The 18,341-nt window shown below is 44.5% G+C and overlaps 1 protein-coding gene across 16 annotated transcripts in view; it reads left to right on the forward strand.

Annotated features, from left to right (window-relative positions):
• Positions 1-54: 54 nt before the first annotated feature.
• Positions 55-18,341, forward strand: part of FBRSL1 (fibrosin like 1) — a 492,401-nt gene continuing 474,114 nt past the window's right edge. For all 16 annotated transcript variants that reach the window (XM_027892612.1, XM_027892619.1, XM_027892625.1 and 13 more), the window contains exon 1: positions 55-422. In XM_027892612.1, coding sequence (XP_027748413.1) covers positions 129-422 — 294 coding nt within the window. In that variant the 5' untranslated portion in view covers positions 55-128. The remainder of the gene's footprint in view (positions 423-18,341) is intronic.

The following is an 18,341-nucleotide window of genomic DNA, read 5'->3' on the forward strand; positions in this document are numbered from 1 at the left end:
CCCCCCCCCCCCCCCCCCCCTTTCCCCCCCCCCCCGCGCCCGGCCTTCTAATTTTTTTTTTTAATTATTTTTATTATTATTATTTTTTAAATTTTTTTTTTTTAATATAATTTGCTTCTTCTTCGGCGATGGATGGGAAAATCCGGCAGAGCCGGAGGTCGAGGTCGCAGCGGGACCGCGTGCGGCGGCGGGAGGCGGCGGCCCGCGACCCGCGGAACCAGAGCCCGTCGTCGGGCTCCGAGAAGGAGCCGAGCCCCGGCAAGGAGAACGGCGGCCAGAACTGCACCGCCCCGCGGGGCCCGCCACCCGCCGCCCGCGCCGCGCGGCCCCCGCGCCGCCGCCGCCGCGAGTCCAGCTCCCAGGAAGAGGATCTGATCGATGGCTTCGCCATCGCCAGCTTCAACACCCTGGAAGCGCTGGAGGTGAGAGCGGCGTGGGGGGGACACGGGGGGCTCTGCCCTCCCCGCGGAGGGCGTGGGGTTGGCGGATGGTTTGAGGTGGCGGGGCGGGAGGATGGAAGGAGAAGAGGAGGGGAAAAAAAATTTAAAAAAAAAAAAAAATCGAGAAAGGGAGCGCGCGGCGCTGCTTTCGGGGCTGCTGAATTTTGCAAATGGCAATTAAGGTGCATTAATCCTGGTGTCAAGCCCCGTCCCCCCCTCCCCCCCGGGGGGATCCCGGGGCGGCCCCGGTGCTCGCGGCTCCCGCTGCCAACTTGGTGCCCCCCTCCCTTTTGCTCCTTCCCTCCCCCCCGGCCCCCTCCTCTCCCCGGCTCCGGCCGGTGTTTCGCCTTCACTTCGGGCAAAGTCAAATGTTTGTTTGGGGTTTTAATTGGCTGCAGAATATTCCTGGCGTGTTGGGATGGTCCGGCATTGTTGTGAATGGTGGAGCTTCCCCCCCCCCCTCCCGCCCTCCTTCCTCCTACTCCCCCCTCCTCCAGCTCGGGAGTTTGTGTTTGCATTGCCAAAATGTTACTTTATCTGTCTCCGGAGATTGTTAGCAAATGGCTAGTGTTTGACATTTTGTGGAAAAGAGATGTTTAAATGGATAATAATCCCTCGGTTGTAATTCCCATTTTTGAAGTAATTGAACAAATTCTTCATCTCTTGTTGACTGTACATATTTTTCTGGTGTTAATAGGCTGGCAAAAAATATTGCTTGTCTAACTTATTACAAACAATATTTGCTGAGCAAATACTGCCTGCCTTGTCTGAGCTAAGTTAAGCAGAGCAGGAAATTTAATATTTTCAGAGGGGCATTGACAAACTGTGAGTTTGGCTTTTGATTTTGGTTTTGTTTGTGTGCAAGGGGAAGAAGTGAGTTGTCGAGAGGAAGCATCTAACAAGTTGCTTGGTGGGTGTTATAAGTTGAATTCCCAGTAAATATGAGCAATCCTGGTGCCTTTGCCCACTTTCCTTGACACACTGTGATAAAAACGTGGGCAAAGTTTTGGGTGCTCTCCCTACCTTGGATTTCCTGCCACTTGTGTGTCTGTAAACCTGCCTTAAACAGTGGTGAGGAGTTCCTGCTCAGGCTAATGAACAGTCTCAGATTTGCCCTGGGATCTCTAATGCTGTTGGCTCAGACTTTGAGGTCCCATTTTGTCTGTTGGCTTTGGTGCTCCCCAGCCCACCCCTCCTGCCCTGCAGGCCTCTGGTGGCATCGTGGTTATCCGGAGCTTTTCACCCACAGAACCAACTTCTCAGAGTCCCAGAGATGGTCCCTCTGTGCCCACAGGGATGTCAGCGATGGCCTTGGCCATCTGCTGACGTGTCAGGACCCTTGCCTGTGTGGAGCCAGGGCTTCTGCCCAGAAGAGACATTTAGCCCAGTGGTCCCTGAGCGGCTGTGGGTGGGTGGTACCAGAGGGGGGAAATGGTTTGTGTTGGCTTGGCCGTGGCTGTTCCCCGGCTCTTTGCGGCGTCATCTGTGGGGTGTTGTCCTAACAGGAAAGCCAGCTACTTTGTCCATGCAGAACTGATAATGAGTGAGCAATCTGCTTTCATGTGCCTCTAAGCCAAGCCCTAGACCTGTCTGTATATTGCTGCTTTTTTTTTTTTTCTTCTTGGGCATGCTCTTAGTCAAATATGCATCAGCAGATAAGTCCAATTAAACCCCTGAGTCTCTACTGAGCTGTCAGTGAAGAAAGTAAAATTCATCTTCCTGCAGAAATTTTCTACCATGATGAGCACATTATCAGGAAATAGAATTCAAATGATAGTGCAGTCCCTCCAGGCTGATGGGGAAAACTCTGGGCTTTTCAAGTGGGATGAGCCTTGTTATTGAGTCACCCAAACCGTAACCTTGATAAGAAGGCTCACAAGGGCTTCTACCCTTGTGACCTTAAACGTCTGCCACCCCAAGGTGCTTCTGTCTGTGGAAGCACTTCTGGTTTTTCTTTAAAAACAAAAATCCACAAAACCATCTTCAAAACCAACCCACTTTCAACTGTTGCAAAATACTTGAGTCTCACCTGACATTGACTGATTTCTACTGTATTTACCAACATGCAAGTGAACACGTGCGCCTCAGCATCTTGGGCAATGTTGGCACCTCAGAGGGAGAAGTGTGAGCAGAATTCAACTGTTTCACACTAGCTAGGTGTGCTGTATTCAAGGTTGTTGTATTCTTGGAGCGTCCTAATGATTGTGTGCATTCCCTAAATCCCTGTGACACTAAAGAGAAGAAAATGCTTAGCATGGTGTGGATTTTTCCATACAGCACTGCCTTGGACCAAGGGTGATGTCTGGCAGGTGTGATGCAGCAACAAGGGAAGGGAATTGTTAGGGCAGAACTACTTTAAAGCAGTGTATGCCCATGTAAATGACTGAAATGGCAAGGTCAGTTTGTGTAGTGTGGAGCTGTGTTCTCTGGTGAACTTGAGGGCAACAGGTGGTTTTCTTCTGCTTTGGAAGAAATCTGTATTTTGGTGTGTATTCGTTTTTTTAAGAGGACGTAAAATCTGCTGTAATGGTATTTTAAAATTAAATAAGAATTGAAACCTTCTAAGTTCATGAGGGGGGAGAAAGTATAGAAGTGAATACACAGCCTAAGGACAGTACTGAATTAAGAAAGTATGTTATTTAATTTTTGATCCTAAAAAGAGCTTTTGTTGCATATGTGGTAGTTCATTGTGGTGTTCTAGGTTGGTTTGTTGCTTGACGTTACAGTGATCTGTGATTACATGAAATAGGCTAAGCTTTGGGCTTCCCCTTGGAAATTAAATTTGTCAATATTTGGGTTGAACTTAAGGATAGAATCACTTGGGAGAGGTAAGGTGCTTTTCTGTTTGTTTCTCTTTATATCTCAAAATATTGTGAATTCCCCTTCCCCACTGAAGCAAATTCTCACCATTGGTGTTCCTGTAAGTAATTTATAGAATAAATATATATGTTCTTCATTTGTGTTGACCTGGGCAGCTAAGGTTTAGGGAGGGCTTTGAGATCTCCGTTAGCTCTTTGGTGAGAATTTCAAGCATTTTGGATTTTGTTGTAACTCATGTGGCAATGTTTACTTTGGCAGTTGACATCTGAGAATCACGTTTCTTGTTTTGGCGATACTTGTGACTTGACTTATGTATCTCCTATCCTACCATCTTCCAAATAAAGACTGAGCTGATTATATATATTTTTTAAATTAAGTAAAAAAAAAAGGAAGCCAAAAAAAGCCCATAGACAAACAAGCAGCAGCCTCTTTCTGTGCATAAGTAGTTAAACCTTCCCCTTTCCCTTCCTTCCCTTGGATCTTGGTGTATAAATCCAGCTCAGGTTTCATACAGGTTAAAGCTGTGGTGTGTGTAGTGGTGTTTTAGGGTTTTTTTAATACCCAGCCACTGAACACGACTTTGGAGTTGACCTGCGAACTCGGTTTGCTCTGAGCTGTTGGCTTGAGGTGGCCGGCGAGGTGGGCAGCTGCTGGAGAACCATCAGGAGATGGTGCTGCCCAGGAGGTGGTTCCCGTGCCAGGAGTCAGAAAAATGGGGGAATTTCTGCCAGCCTTCCGAAATGAATGGTATGTATGTGAGCATGTGTGTATATTCATTACGTTCAGATGAAGCTGCTAATTATTCTTGAAGGTGATTGGTGAATCAGAGCGAGAGAATCTAAATGAGTGAGTCGGTAGTTGAGGGCTCTCTCTGATCATAGCTGTTCCTTTCAAGTATGAAAAACAGCGCTAAAAGGGAACTTCATCAGAATGTTAATGAATGCGATCTTTGAGAGCAATTGTTCTCCCAAAGTAGCTGAAAAGACAAGGGGTTGTGTTTTTCTTTTTTGGCGGTTGTTTATATCATTTTTACAGATTCCAGCAAAGCTTTGGAGCTCTGAGTGGAAATTTCAACTTTCGTGATGTGTGTGTGTGTGTGGTTTTTTAGCGGTGTTTAACCTATTTATGGAACATACGGGAGAATCCCTGCTCAGATGTGAGTGATGTCTCGTGCAGAAGTGGATCCCCAAGCTGGAGAGAGCCAGACCTCGACTGGGTGCACGTGGTGGTGAGGTGGAGATGCTGCCCTTACGAGCTGAGTCAGGGCCCAGCAGTGCCTGGTCGCAGACCCTGAGGAGGTGAAAGCTTTGCCCACTCCTGCCTGTGCTCATCCCCAGGGGTCTGGCAGTTGCCAACTCGCAGTCCCCCGTTTCTCTGCCTGAGTGTGGCACAGTTTAGACAGCCTGTTGGTGACAGGAGACTCCTGGACAAAACCCGTAATTTCACCAGCTGTCATCTTGATAAGGCTGTTTCCACATGTATGCTGTGCACTGTCCTGTTACTGTTGCTCTGATCTCTCATTGATAAGAAAACCAGTGTATTTAGCTGCAGCTTCCTGCTCCAAAGGTTTTGTGCTAGTTCCACTGACCTAGCTATGTACCTTCTGATTTGTCATCATCTCTCTCTATATATATACACTGTGCAGCTTGGTTTTTTCTAAGCTATTCTTATATTTTAAAACATGTTGTTAGATGTTTAAGTATTTTTTTCTTTAAGTATTCTTTTCCTTCCACTTGATTGTCAGGTGATGCTGTACCAAGCTAGCGTTTCTGATGGCCAGTTATTCCTTTTAAAAAGTGCTTTTAACCTCAGGAAAGCTAATGATTTTCTGGATGATGCTCTAAAGGCTCTAAATGCCTTCTGGTTTTCCTGCAGGCTTGCTACTCTCCATTGATTTGTTCTCCTAGCTGTTGGTTTTTATTTTATTTTATTTTATTTTTTTGCATCTTGTCTGAAGCAGGTACTTAAGATATTTTTGTTGGAGGAATCAGAGGTGGTTAATGCAGAGCTGAAGCAGAGGGGTGAGCTCTGGAAAGCCTGAAGTATCTGCTGGGCCAGGAAGAGGGAGGAGCTCAGGGGTCACCCTCATCCCTACCTGAGGTCTCATTTTTAACTCAAACTGCACTTGACCAAGTGTATCTGGGTTTTTTGAAATACTTCTTAATATTTTACCAGTTCTTCCAAACTGGTTTCCTGTGGTATAACTACTTAGTCTTTCTTCAGCACTCTGACACCTGGGGTAAAACATGAGGTGAAGTTTGCTGAAATGTCAAGTGGAACAACCATCCACAGAGAAATTCAAAAGATAGATTCAATTTTTAATGAATTATAATCTATAACATTTAAGAAATATAAGGTACTCTGTATTGCACAGGTAAGATTATTTTTTTTTTTTAAATGAAAGGCATAAAATAAAAGCAGTGTTCCACTTCACCCCACTATTAAATTACATTGTATCCAAATTAATGCTTACTTGCAGTAGTGCATTTGACTTCTTGTCCAGTAAGAACGGAAAACCTTACTGTCCTCTCGGTATGGTAACAAGATGCACTTTTTATTGTTTATCTCAGTTATTTCACAGAATGAGACTAACTATCACAATGTTGCTTTCTGGGCAAACAGCAGTGAGGAAGGGAGCAGGGTAGGGTGAGATCAGCCTGATTTATTTCTCCTTGTTTCTTCAGTAGGTCCTTGCTTGTTCTGCAGAAGGACTGATGGTCAGGCAACTGCACCCCTATAAAAATTCTTATAGATACAGGGATACTGGACAGGCTGGAGACACATCAGCATAAACATGTTGGGGTGGTTTGTTGCCTTTCACTCTTGATATTCTCCTGCTCTCCTGCTTTCTGTGGGTGAGGTGTGAAATTCCGCAGGCACAGCCACTGCAGCTGCTCCCCCTGCATCAGCTTATTAGACCTGCTGGGTTTTGCATGCACGTGGATCCCAAACCTGTGTGCACCTTGGCTGGAGCGAGTGTTCCCCGACGTGCGCTTATTGCTTCAGCTTCTTCAGTGCCTGGTCGTCGTCCTGGTGATGCAGGTTGTGGGAATGTTGTGTAGTTTGTCTGCAGTGCTGCAGCAAGTACTGGAGAGCGAACAGTATCAGCAGAACTGAAACGCTGTTTCCTGCTTGATGCAAGTTTTTTTTTTAGAAATAAAGATTTGAAATACAGTGCGTGGGGTGTGCATCTTGGTATCAGTTGTAGGTGAACATCCAGTTGTAAGTGAGAACAATTTCCAATTCGCTGCACTTTAATGCCTCCAGTTTATCACTGTAAAGGTATAAAAGAGTTTTATGTAGGTGAAGTGGCTCTTGCTGTTTAAATATCTTCTGGCTCTGCTGTGTTCAGCACATCGGGGGCTGTGTCTGCTCCAGCCTTGCTAGACAAAAAAGAGTTGGGGCGCTGTGCTACCAGCCCTGCTCCATCTCCTTGAGAAACAGTCTCTTTTCCAAAACTAACGAACCTATCAAGAATGCTCTTCTGATGCTGAGAAGAAGAATCAGTCTGTGCTATTAATCTGAGACGTTTAAAATGGAGGAGAGGGTTAAGCAGCCTCCGAGCCGCCCGGGCAAACCCGACCTGCGCGCAGTTGTTGTCGGTCCAGTTCCTCTGGTGCGAGGGATTGTGAAAGCTGGGCAGGTACGGACTGCACCGGCTGTGGGGCTCCCCCACCTGCCCCAGCCCGGCCCACAGATGTTTCGAACCCTAATGACAGGCAGAGAGGTGCGTGTCAGTTTTTGGAGCTTAATTATTTTGTCCGGAGCGGCTGGAGCTGGAGTTCTGAAGTACCTGGTAAACGGGAGCGCAGGGGCAGCTGTGTGCGTGGCCTTGCATGATCCAGGATGAATGGGCAGTGCTCCCTTTGTAGCTCTGCCTTGCTTCAAGCCAAAAAGGGACTGAAGTTGAACAAAAGTTGCATCTGCAAGGTCAGTGGTTGGCATGGATAAGGGGATTGAAGGGATCAAAATTATTTCCCTGCGCTGCTGGCTGCAAAAAAATGGGCTTATGGCACCATTCCTGTCTCTCCCTTTGTGCTCAGAGCAAAGCTTTTTTAATCTTGTGCTGGCTATCTATAGTTGTGCCACACAAACATGGCAATTTGAAGTTAAATGTTCTATTTTGGGGACTGCTGTGCATTGTCGGCAGGGCGAGGGAGCTGTGCTTGGGCTCCTCTCCTTTTCCCAAAAGCTGTCTTGCTTTCTCTTCTGCACAGGCTGTGAAAGAAAGGAATTAAGAAAATACGTATCATGCACTAGTGCCTGTAGTCTAAATGTGAACTTTATTGTGTTTGTGGCTGGATATCGTCACATTATCTTCCTCTCCAACAGATGTTCCTTCAAGCTTCATAAAAATATGACTATAACTGTTGGGTGGTTTTCTTTTTTTTCCCCCCCAATTTTAAATATAGATCAATTTACTCTGATGCTAGGGTATCCCTGATCTAGCCTGTACTTAGTGACAAGATGCCTGAGTTAGGAGGAAGTGTGCAGCCCAAGTTGGGAAACAAATGGTAATTCAGAGCTGGCTCTTGGGTGGCTGCTGCCAGACACCAAGCTGATTTCTTTAACCCCTCCTGTTGGTTGGTGAGCCTGCAGTTTCTTTCCTGGGAGCTCTTATTTGTACAGAGGAGCAAAAACCCCAAAGAATTTCAGGGTAAGCAGTGTCTCAAACCTTACAGTGACATCAAGTGCATCAGAATGTGTTATTGCTGTTGATGTTTTGGTGGCTCATAAAAGTCTCTTGCACTGCTGTCAAAGAGGACGTGCAGCCTTTTTACTCCACTTAGTCTGAGCACATACCTGCACTCAGGGGGAGCGAGACTCAAGATAATATGCAGCTAAGAGATGTTTATGGAATCAGTCAAACTTGATATAAAATAATTATGATGTTTTGACAGCTTGTTAATAACTTGCAGCCATTGGAAGAAATGGAATTATGGCGTTCTTGGTCCTTGATGGAACCTTGGCATTTCTTTCAGACTGTAAAATTAAAGAAAAAATGTGAAAGCCATTAAAAGAGTTGGATGTGGTGCCTGGGAAAAATTATGGGCGGCTTAATTGAAAAAGTGCTTCATTCCAATTGAAGTTCACTGCAGTTCAGTTCTGCCCACTTCCCTGGATGTGTAATGGAGAAGGAAAAGGGCTGATGCCTCCAAAATCTGTCGGTGAGAGTGTTTTGGGTGTCACTCGGTTCTTCATCTTATCTGTGAATGAAGTGGAAGGAAATCCTAGCGAGCATTAGACATGAGAGAAAAGTCTTGTCACCTGTAATGACTAAAATCCCCTGAAGTGTTGCCAGCGTGTACTTTAGGAATCATATAATTATATGATTATTGAAAGAGACATAAAAGACCTCATGGCAAAAACCTTAGAAAGGGGGAGGGAGGGAATCCGTATGCAAATGAAGATACGCAGAATTTGCTGTCTCTCTCCTTCTTTTTTTTTTTTTTTTTTTCCCCTAGTTATTTTTCAGTCCAAAGCTCAGTAATTGCTTTTATGGGGATTACTTAATAAAACTGGGGCATGCAAAGGAGGGAGAAATTGTTTATGCCGCGTCAGAGGGCTGGCTCGCGATCCTGCAGGAGCTGGAGTAAAAACGGGTTTTTAAAAGTAGAACTGCAGAGTGGGTTTTCTGCTAAGAGAAAATAGCTATTTGTTGAAATGTTATCCTACAATAAAAGTGTTTTGTGGTCTGGCGGTTTGCACAGGGGTCCGGAAGTTGAGATAACGGGGTTTTCTTTCTGACTCCGCCACAAGTTTCCTCTCTGAGCTCTTGGCAAGTCCTTTCATCGCTGCCTGTGTCGCCTCAGCTGCCAGTGCCACTGCTGGGGTACCTGATGTGGGAGGCTGGATTTGCCTCTCAGGGAAACTCAGGTCATCCCTCTGACCCAAGGGAACTGACTCTCAGCCCCGGTACATCTGACTCGGCCTGTGTTGCTGTGTTTGTGCAGGAGGTGATGGGAAAGCCTGGGATGTCAGGATCTCCCTGTGCAAACTGCTGGGGAGATGTTTCTCCTGTGCCCCACATCAGGGGTGTGTGTGTGGTGTGGAAGTGCCTTTCCTGTGGCGTGTCCTGAGCAGTGCAGTGCCCTGCTGAGCCTGCCTCGCTCTGGGTGCCACTGCTGGTTCAAACGCAGCGTGAGATTTCCCTGAGCTTTAGTTCTCCTCTTAGAGTTAAAATACAGGCCCTGACTTAGGGCTTCTTAACTCCCCCTAAGCTTCATCAGTCCTTCCTGATGCTCTGGATTTATAATCTTGCTTCTTCATAGAAGCACTCGTTCAGGCACTTATTAGGAAAGTCTCCTGATGCAGAACAGACCTGTATCTCAAGAGAGGTTTTGTTGCAAGGTAGGCAAAAACCTCCTTCCTTTTTTTTGGTGCATTTAAAAAAAAAAAAAAAAAAAGAAAAGGTTAAAAATTCGTCATAGTGCTGTTAGTGTTGAGTTACTGAATATTTTGCAAGATCTCTCCAGGAAAGAACAACACCATTTACTCTGGTATTGTAGTTTGATGCCAAATAGTTACCAAGTTGTGATATGAGTTGCTAATGTGATTTTTAGCTGAAAATGACAATGGTTTTCCAGCCAGATGGATTTTATAACTCGCCTGCTATCAGCTCATCCATCAAGCTCTGCAGATGTCTGTACGTTTGTTGTAATGTGCACATGGTAATGTTGTTGATTACATCAAACAAACTGATAACCTTATTCAAGCCCTGTTATCATCCTCTGGGCAGCCCCTGGTGTGGGTTTGACAGTGAGGGGGGCTGGTGGGCGCTTCGTTTGCAGCCTGTCCCTGCAGGTACTTGATGGGTTGAGCTGCTTTCTCAGATCCTGTCCATTGCATCTGCAGGGTCGATGTAACTTGCGTGGGGAGAACCATTTTGAGGTGACTTTGATCGGCGTTTCCGATGCTGTTTGTGTTGGGAAGAGGGTTAATGAAACAGAAATGAGAGCCTCTGGGCTGCACATGGTCTGTAGCTTGATTTCACACAGCTCATGACTTTCCTTCCACATCACTGGGTGACACTAAGTCACAGAGGGTGTATGACTTAGAAATTAAAATTTTAGCTGCATCTGGGCAAAAGTGCTTGCAGGACCCGATCAGAAAAGATTCTGTGCTCATTACTAGGTTATTTGTACAAGTTTTAGGCTTGTTGCGAGAAATAAGTGTGTGTTGCCAGAAAGACGGGTCCTTTTTTTTTAAGACTTACAGATTTTACTTGGCAGATTTTACTGCCACTGCTTGCTGTGGTTGCTTGGAGAGGGGAGGTTCATGCACTGCACCAGCAGCACAGAAAGACAACTCCTTCATGTGTGTCAGCGTTGGGAAGTGATCAAATAACGAGGAGTTACTGCAGTAAAACGGGTAAACTCACAGGCTGGTCTCAGACTCAACCGAGTCTGGTTTTCAGGAAGTGCTGGATGGAAACAGACTGCAAAAACTATCAGGAGGCTGCTGGAGGATTGTGCTGCTGGGGCGCCAGGAGCTGAAGAGGTCTGGCTGCGCCCAGCTCTGTGTCACCCTGGGCTGGGTGGGCACCTCCTTCCCTGTCGTGCCTGTCCTCGGTGGCTGCAGGGTGGGGCCAGCACCTGCGGGGGGAATTGAGAAGCTGTAATGTGGAGTGTGTGTCAGCACTAGGGCTGGTGGTGTTTCCTGCAAGCAAATAAAGCTTGTCTTCCCTTGGGGTGTTCCTTGGCTTGGCTGTTATGTATTTCTGATTTTCTGCTAATTACCAATAAGTGACTTTTCACTGTTCCGGTGCGCTTACCTGGGCAAAAAGGGGAAGCTGCTGAGAGGTGGAATAGATCTTTGTCTCAGGCAATAGGTGAATTCTTTTTGTTCTTTTACACCTCTCTACTTTTTTTTTTTTTTTGTGCGTGTGCGTGTTAAAATTCCCATTCCCTGTTTATAAATGTTTAGCAGATGAAGTCACTGGTGTTTTTCCCAGTGTTACCTTTGTGGCGTTCCGAACGTAAGCAAAGTGTGATTATTCACTGAGTCTCTGCTGAATACTGCAGGAATAATGAGTCTGTGCCTAAAGCGTAACCCAGACACATAAAGCATGTCAATAAGAGTACAGACATGGGGGAAAATTGCAAAGAGTAGCTTCTTTTTACCAATTTTACTGGAGCATCCTTGTACTTACTTTGAGGTTGGGAGGAGATTAATCGTGTCTTCATGGTGATCAAGCCTTTTCGGAAAGAGTAAATTCTGGTAAATTCTGCAATGTGTTCCTGCTGCTGGTGAAAAGAACAGAAACAGGCTGTGAAGGTTTCCCCATGTGGTGAATCCACATCCCATTGCTCAGGCTTCCCAGGCAGCTGCCAAACTAGAAACGCTCGAATGTCTGGGGGCTGCAGGTACCTTTCAAGAAGGTCAGAATTCAGTAGCAGCTGAATTACAGATTAAAGCTTTTGCTGCGGTGTACAGAAATTTTCCTTTTTTTTTGATTTGCTAGTTCTTCTAATGATATGTTGTGAAGCTTTAAAGTTTAATGAACTTTAAAGATCACCTCTGTTTAACAGCGTTTAAACTTTCTGTTTTCTTCAGCCTGAAAAAAGAAATAGTATTGTGTTCTCTTTTAGACCATGGTCACTGAAATGGTTTGTCTCTATTGTTAAAAAAGATTGAGAATTTGGGTGCCTAATTACCCACAGCTACTGCTTTTAATGTTGGAAGTTCATCCGTTGCCCCCACTCTTTTTAATGTAGATTTTCTAAACAGCATCTGAAAATGTGTTCTGAAAGACCTAATTAGTGTTGATATTTCAATATCTGGGCTTATAACTTAGCTTTTTTAATAGGGCACCTGGGTATCAGCACTAAATGTGAAGAAAATTGAACCAGTCCCCAAAGTGAATGCATATAATTTTAATTGGGGATGGGGAAAGAAACAACCCTAAAACTTCAGACTGAGTTATTTGCCGGTTAAGTGCATGCCCTGTGTTCAGTGTGTCCCATGGAGGGAAGGGGGGAAATGGTATTTAATTAGTGCTTCAGTAATACCACACACTTAAAGAGTGATGGTTTTAGAAAAATGTGCCTGTGCAAACTCCTCCTGGCCAGGGCGGATATCTGTTTGGTCGGTATTATTTTAAGTCTGATGAAGCATTGTTCACACCTTCTTGGAATGTAATACAGGAATAAACGGGAAACCCAATCTCCTTAGCACCCTGAGTCACTCAGACAGGCCGTGCTCCGAGACAGGGATTTATTTCATGCATGGTGGCCTAGACACGAAACAAATGTGTAGAAAAGGGAATTATGTAAAATTGAAAGTGACAATTATGCAAACATTCCAGTTGAGGAAGAAGTAAATTCTTCTCTTTTTCCATGTGCTCGGCTTCAGAGCTAACGAGCAGCCTCTTGGGGTTTTTGGTCTGTGTGTTTGTATCTGTCATATCTCTCTCATCTTGGCTGCTTCTTGTTTCTTTTCTTTCCTTTTTTTTTTTTTTTTTTTTTCCCCCCCTGGTTTGACCTTATTTTCCCTTTTGTTCCGTGGAGTCATTCAATCTTTGTACTGCCGGGTTTGTTTACCTTGCCAGAGGAAAATGTTAGCACCCTTCCATTTAGGAGCCCAGGGCTTCTGTCCTCAGTCCCTTGCAGCCCAGCACTGTCCTTCGCTCCCTGCCCAGGAACAGGAACGTGGTGACTGATGGCATCCAAATCCCTTTATTCAGTTATTTTTTTATTTTTTTTCCCCTTTTAAAGGGAGGGGAGGCCGGTGAGAGAAGAAGCAAGCTGTGAAAATAGCTCTGTGTTTAGATGGACACCCTTTTGCAAAGCTAAACAACTTGATCTTCCGTGCTGCTGGGTAATTCCCACGCTTGAAGAAATAGGGGGACAGCGAGCAGGGAGCTGGGGCTGTGACCGCTTTAATCTGCCATAAGTACGTGGTTTTGCTGAAGGGGATGGTCCTTTCCTGCCCTGGCTGCTTGTCCCGATTACCTCCCTTGTGCCAGCACTAGCATTTATGCTGCCAGGAAAACTAATTCCCTGGTTCCCTGGTCTGGCTGGCTGCACAGCCATGCAAATGCCCTTCTGGCACAGGGGAGGCGGGATGCAGGGGAGTGGGGGATGCAGAGCAGATGTGTATTGATTAAAGAAACCCTGCAAATATGGCCTGAGCCTTTGTAGCAGGATTAGAGCTGCATGTTCTTTGTGTGTTTTAGGTCATCTAAGTCGAGGGGCCACTAAAATGGCTGGTGTAAAATGATGATTGTGCTGGAATGACTCTGGTCTTGGTTAAGCTTGTGAAGTTGGGATGATGTGGTTGTATATGGGGTGATGGGGGCTGTCTGAGGGTAGAAGGGATTACTGGGAAAGATAAAACTTCACTTGCAATTTAATTGCTCTGAGAACCCAGTTTCTACCTTGTTTTCACTGATTAGTTTCAATGTGACAGGGAGAAAGAAGAGACAAGCTTTTTTGTGCTTGGTTGAGTGCTTGGAGGGGATGAGGTATCTAACCCTCTTGATGGCAGGAAGTTAAAAGCAGTTCAGTCTGTAAATGGCATTTTTAGCTCTGTTCACACAAAAATTCCTTCTTTTTAGCCTCCTGTTATTTTTTTTTTTTTTTTATCCTCCTGTCTTTCTGTGCTGTATCCTGTGCGTGTGTTGTATAAAGGAGAAGCCTGTGTTGGGTATTAGATCCAGAGAGTGGGGGAAGAAGCAGCTCTTCTCATCAGTGTCATTTTCCCAGCTGTAATCCCACAGAGGGATTGAAGAAAGTGTCGGGAGGGATAAGATCAGCGTTCGAGCCCAGCTAAACGCCGGCTCTGCTGCCTGAAAATGCTTTTAATGGAGCTTGGTTGTGTGGGGAAAAAAATGGCATGTAAATTGTGCAAATGTCTAAATAAAAAGCATTTAATTGCACTGAAAGAGGGGGGAGGGCCCCTCTTGTGTGCACATCGGAGACTTCAGTGAGCATAAGTAACCTCTGTGGCACGGTAGTCACTGACCTTGTCAAGTCGTGCCACTGGAGGTCATGTGTGGTGAAGGGGGTTGCCACAGGGGATTAGCACATCTGGGCAGAGGGTTTTTTTACTTCTGAGCGTGGATGCCACATCCCATCTCCAGCAGCGCATGTGGGCCCATCAGCAAACACCGGGAGAGAGAGAAGATGGGAAAGCACCTGCCAGAAATGCAGGGGAGAAACCTGTCTGGGGCCAGGGGCTTTCTCGACCCCAGTTGCAGGAGAAAGTGCAGTTGGCTACACCGTGGATTCCCAACTCCAGTGAGAATGTGGAGCTGAAATTTCACTAGAAGAACCTACAAGCTTCCCTTGGTAATCTCATAATTTGATAGTTTTAGACAAAGAATTGTCTTTTTGCCTAGGTTTATTTTATAGTTTTGCACTTTGTACTTTTACGTCCTGCCCACAGTTTGGTATGACCAGGTGCAGCTTTGTGCAGGAGGGAGGCTGATAATGCTTATTTACTGGGCTGGAAATAGGCAGAGAGGATGATGTTATAAATGTCAGAAGAAGTGAGATGACGTTGTTATATCAGCTCCTATGTAGGGTTTCACTATTACTGTGTGAAGATATTAGACCCATTTCACAGGTGGTAATGTTTGAAGTACAAGAAAAACAGATAGTTTCTAGCAATGGATCTACTTGCCCTGTGCCTGGAAGAGGGAATATTTAAGGATGGCTTTCCTGCTTGAATAAAGGGTTTATTAGAAAGCTTGCTGGCGTGGCATCCTGGAAGTCTAAGCATCGGAGTGTGAGATTTTATACAGACCTGTTCTGCTTTGCCTCCTGTATTCTTCTGTACTTCTGCCTTAGTTGAATTAATTTCATACCCCACGAAGAAGGTATTAAAAGGAAATTATCAATGATTCCAGCAGTTGTTATATTATTAGGCAAAAGTGGCATTAAAGTTGAAGCTGTCTAGTCTTTGCATTTGCCACTAAGGGACATCATTTGTCACTGATGCCCGTTGCCTCCTGGATGAGGGGAGAAGTGACTAATGCTTTGCTCCTGCCTTAGTTGTGAGGACCTAAAATGAAGCTGTAGTTGGCTGTAGCTACTTAGAAGGCTTAAGTGGTGATGGGTTTTGATACTTGTGCTGAGTTTTTGCTTGTCAGGAAAATGTGAGAGTTGTGTGGAGTTATGATTTGTAGAAAATACTGCCTGAATAGTGTCAGGAAAACGGTGCTGAAGGTCGGTCGCTGAAGGTCCTCTGTTCAGGAGGTTTGGGCTCACAAGTGGCATCGGTGACACACACCACAGAGATGCAACCCACGCAGGGGTTTTCAGTGCTGGTGGTTTCTAAGGCTTCTTCAGAGAAGAAGAACTTCCTCAGTTCCCACCAAGATGTGTTTAAGTCTGCTGGGAACGGGTGTGTTTTTACAGTCACCTTCAGAAGTTGTGCCTTGACTTCCTGCCAGGAACTGCAGGGCACAGATGAAAGTCTGGACCTGTGTCACAGGAGTGCTGGGCCTCTGGACAGAGCCTGGCTTCTCTGTTTCTCACTTTGTTTCAGTACTTTCTGTACCATATTGCATCTGAAATGCTAGGTTGGACTTTGAGGATTAAGTGGCGCAATTATGAAGAGGAGGGAAAAAAACACTTATGTGGTGGCTGTGATAAATTAGTCATTTTGTACCTCCAAATAGCCAATTATTTCTCTGACTGGCTTTTATCTGACCAATTTGCATGTGCAGTCATGGTAACTGGTTTGCAGATTAGGTGCAGAATTTCATGTGGATCTGATGTTGTGTTCTGTCTTGGTGCTCCCTGCAAGCAAAAGGCACGGATGAGGGATTCTGTGTAAGTGATTACTGTTAGCTGCTTTGTATTTTTTCATTCTCAGAGCCTCTTCAGACTCGAAGGAAGCAAGGTGGCTCGCTCTTGTAGTCTTTTTTTTATTTTTTTTTTTTTTAAAATATCAGGCAGGACAATGATGTGAGGTGGTCTCAGCTCCACAAAAGCTGCAGCACAGATTTCATTTGTATTGGCGTTCTTGGCTGTGCAGTTTGAGGACACGTTGTTCAGGGGTTGGGAACTCACTGGAGCTGCAGTGTGTTTCAGAGGAGACATGAAAGGAAAAAAAAATAAAATAAAAAAAAAAGCTGGAGGAAACAAGGAAAAATAAACTGAAGCAGGAAGAAGTGACCAAAGGTGAAGCGGTGCCTTGATGAGGCCAGTGGCCAAACTCTGTCCTTGCTGGCTCCAGGTTTCCTTGTCTGCTCTCTGATTTTGATCTTAACTCCACTGATACGCTGAATATTAACAAATGGTAATAGATTTAATACTGTACACCTAGAGAGCTAAGTGAAATCTTAATTTGAAGAATATTAATTATTCAAGTAGCTGAATTTTGCTTGGTAGGTTACATATAAGCTGTTTCTGTCAGGGATTTGTGTCAATTTAGCATGCTGTGGACTTTGCAGAATCTCTGATATGAACAGTCTTTGAAGTGGAGAAGTGGTATAAAATATTTGCCAACAGCCAGCAAGCTTTTTAAAAGCTCCATTTGCTTCAAATAAGCCAGCCTTTTTTAAAAACAAACAAACAAAACCAAGTTGCAAATACAAGAATAAGAAGAAATTTTTTCAAAAGCTGTTTTTTTTTTCTGTACAGGCTCCAGCAATGCAGCTGTAGTTACCTTGGTCTCCAGTGCTGCTAAAGACAAATTAAGCTAATAAAACAGGATCTCTCAACATCATAATAAATAAATTGGCTAATCTGTATGCAAGTTTCTTGCTACACCAAATTTAAACTGCTTAAGTGTTTCCTCTTTTGGTGAGAGGTAGAAGTCTTTTATAAACATAACCTTTTCAAGGGTCTGTGGAACAATGCCTTGTCAGTCATTCAGCAGCCTTTAGGATTCAGGGATTGAAGGTTGTATGTTAAGAAGTGTTTTAAGGAAATTACATATTTATTTTCTTGTGACAACTTCACGTTAAACTGCTAAGTGTGTACATTAGAGGGTGGGTTCCAGGGAGGCAGCTGTATCCACCTGCCTGGTGTCACCCAGCTTCACTGGGAGCTGAAGGGGTTTCTTGTTTTCCAAGGAAAACAAGGAAAATAAGGACCTGTCTTAGGTTTCTTGTAAACTCCTGCTTGTTCCTTTGCCTGTTCTTTTGGGCTGAGCACTGGTGGCACTGTTATATTTATTTTATATATTTATTTATATATTATATTTATTTATATATATGTTATATATATATTTATCTATTTATTTTATATATTTATTTTGAGCAGAGCAGCACCTGTGAAGTGTCCTGGTCCTGCATAAAGCCTTCTGTTCAAATGATTACAGGTGCACAAGCACCCAGTTTTAAGTTCTCTGAGATGTTTAAACCTGTGAGTTTTTTTGTGTCCTGCTTATTGAATATCAGTGTGGAAGTTTTATTAAAACTGGGTGGGAAATTTAATTTTTTGCGAATAATTTTCTTCGCAGTAACTGCTCAACAGCCCCTCCAAAGTACTTTCAGCACAGCTTGGGGTGATGGGGCTGGAAAAATCAGAGTTGAAAATTGGGGCATGTCACTTTTCCCCCTGTCTAGATAAGTTATTTAATCTCTGTCCCTCTGTTTCTTCTGTGAAATAGGGATAACTTATCTCACAGTACTTTACTGCTTAGTAGTTGTAAACCCCGCAAGCAGGATCTTTTTGATAGGAAGTACATTAAGATTAAAGTACACGGTGTTTTGTTCTGAAGAGTTTGAGGATGAAATTTATAGGCAACCGTAAGCTGCGTGTTTGTTTATGATAAAATTGGGAGATGAAGTATAAAGGAACAGACACTGGTACTGGCCGTGTAACTTGCAGCTTTACAATATAAACAGCCTCTTGTTTGTGGTGATAAAGGCAAGAAATCCAGTGTATTCTAGCTGCTACAAATAGCTGCATGGGGTAGAGCTTTTCACTCTGTAAAAACGTTCTTTTTCTCATTCTCAAATCAATCTCTCAGCTGTTCCTGTTAAAGGGTCCTCTCTCCGCTTGTTTAGTGACTGTGAATTTTTGTTAGTCCAACAGGAAAAGGCATCTTTTGCTGCTGAACGTCCATCAGCCCTCGCTGTTCTCTCCTCCCCCTCCTTTTTCTATATTCTCGGGATTTAGTTGG

This window comes from Empidonax traillii, unplaced genomic scaffold (genome assembly GCF_003031625.1).
Source record: "Empidonax traillii isolate 1590-97213 ecotype Southwest subspecies unplaced genomic scaffold, ASM303162v1 scaffold361:size2146424, whole genome shotgun sequence".
Classification (NCBI taxonomy): Eukaryota; Metazoa; Chordata; class Aves; order Passeriformes; family Tyrannidae; genus Empidonax; species Empidonax traillii.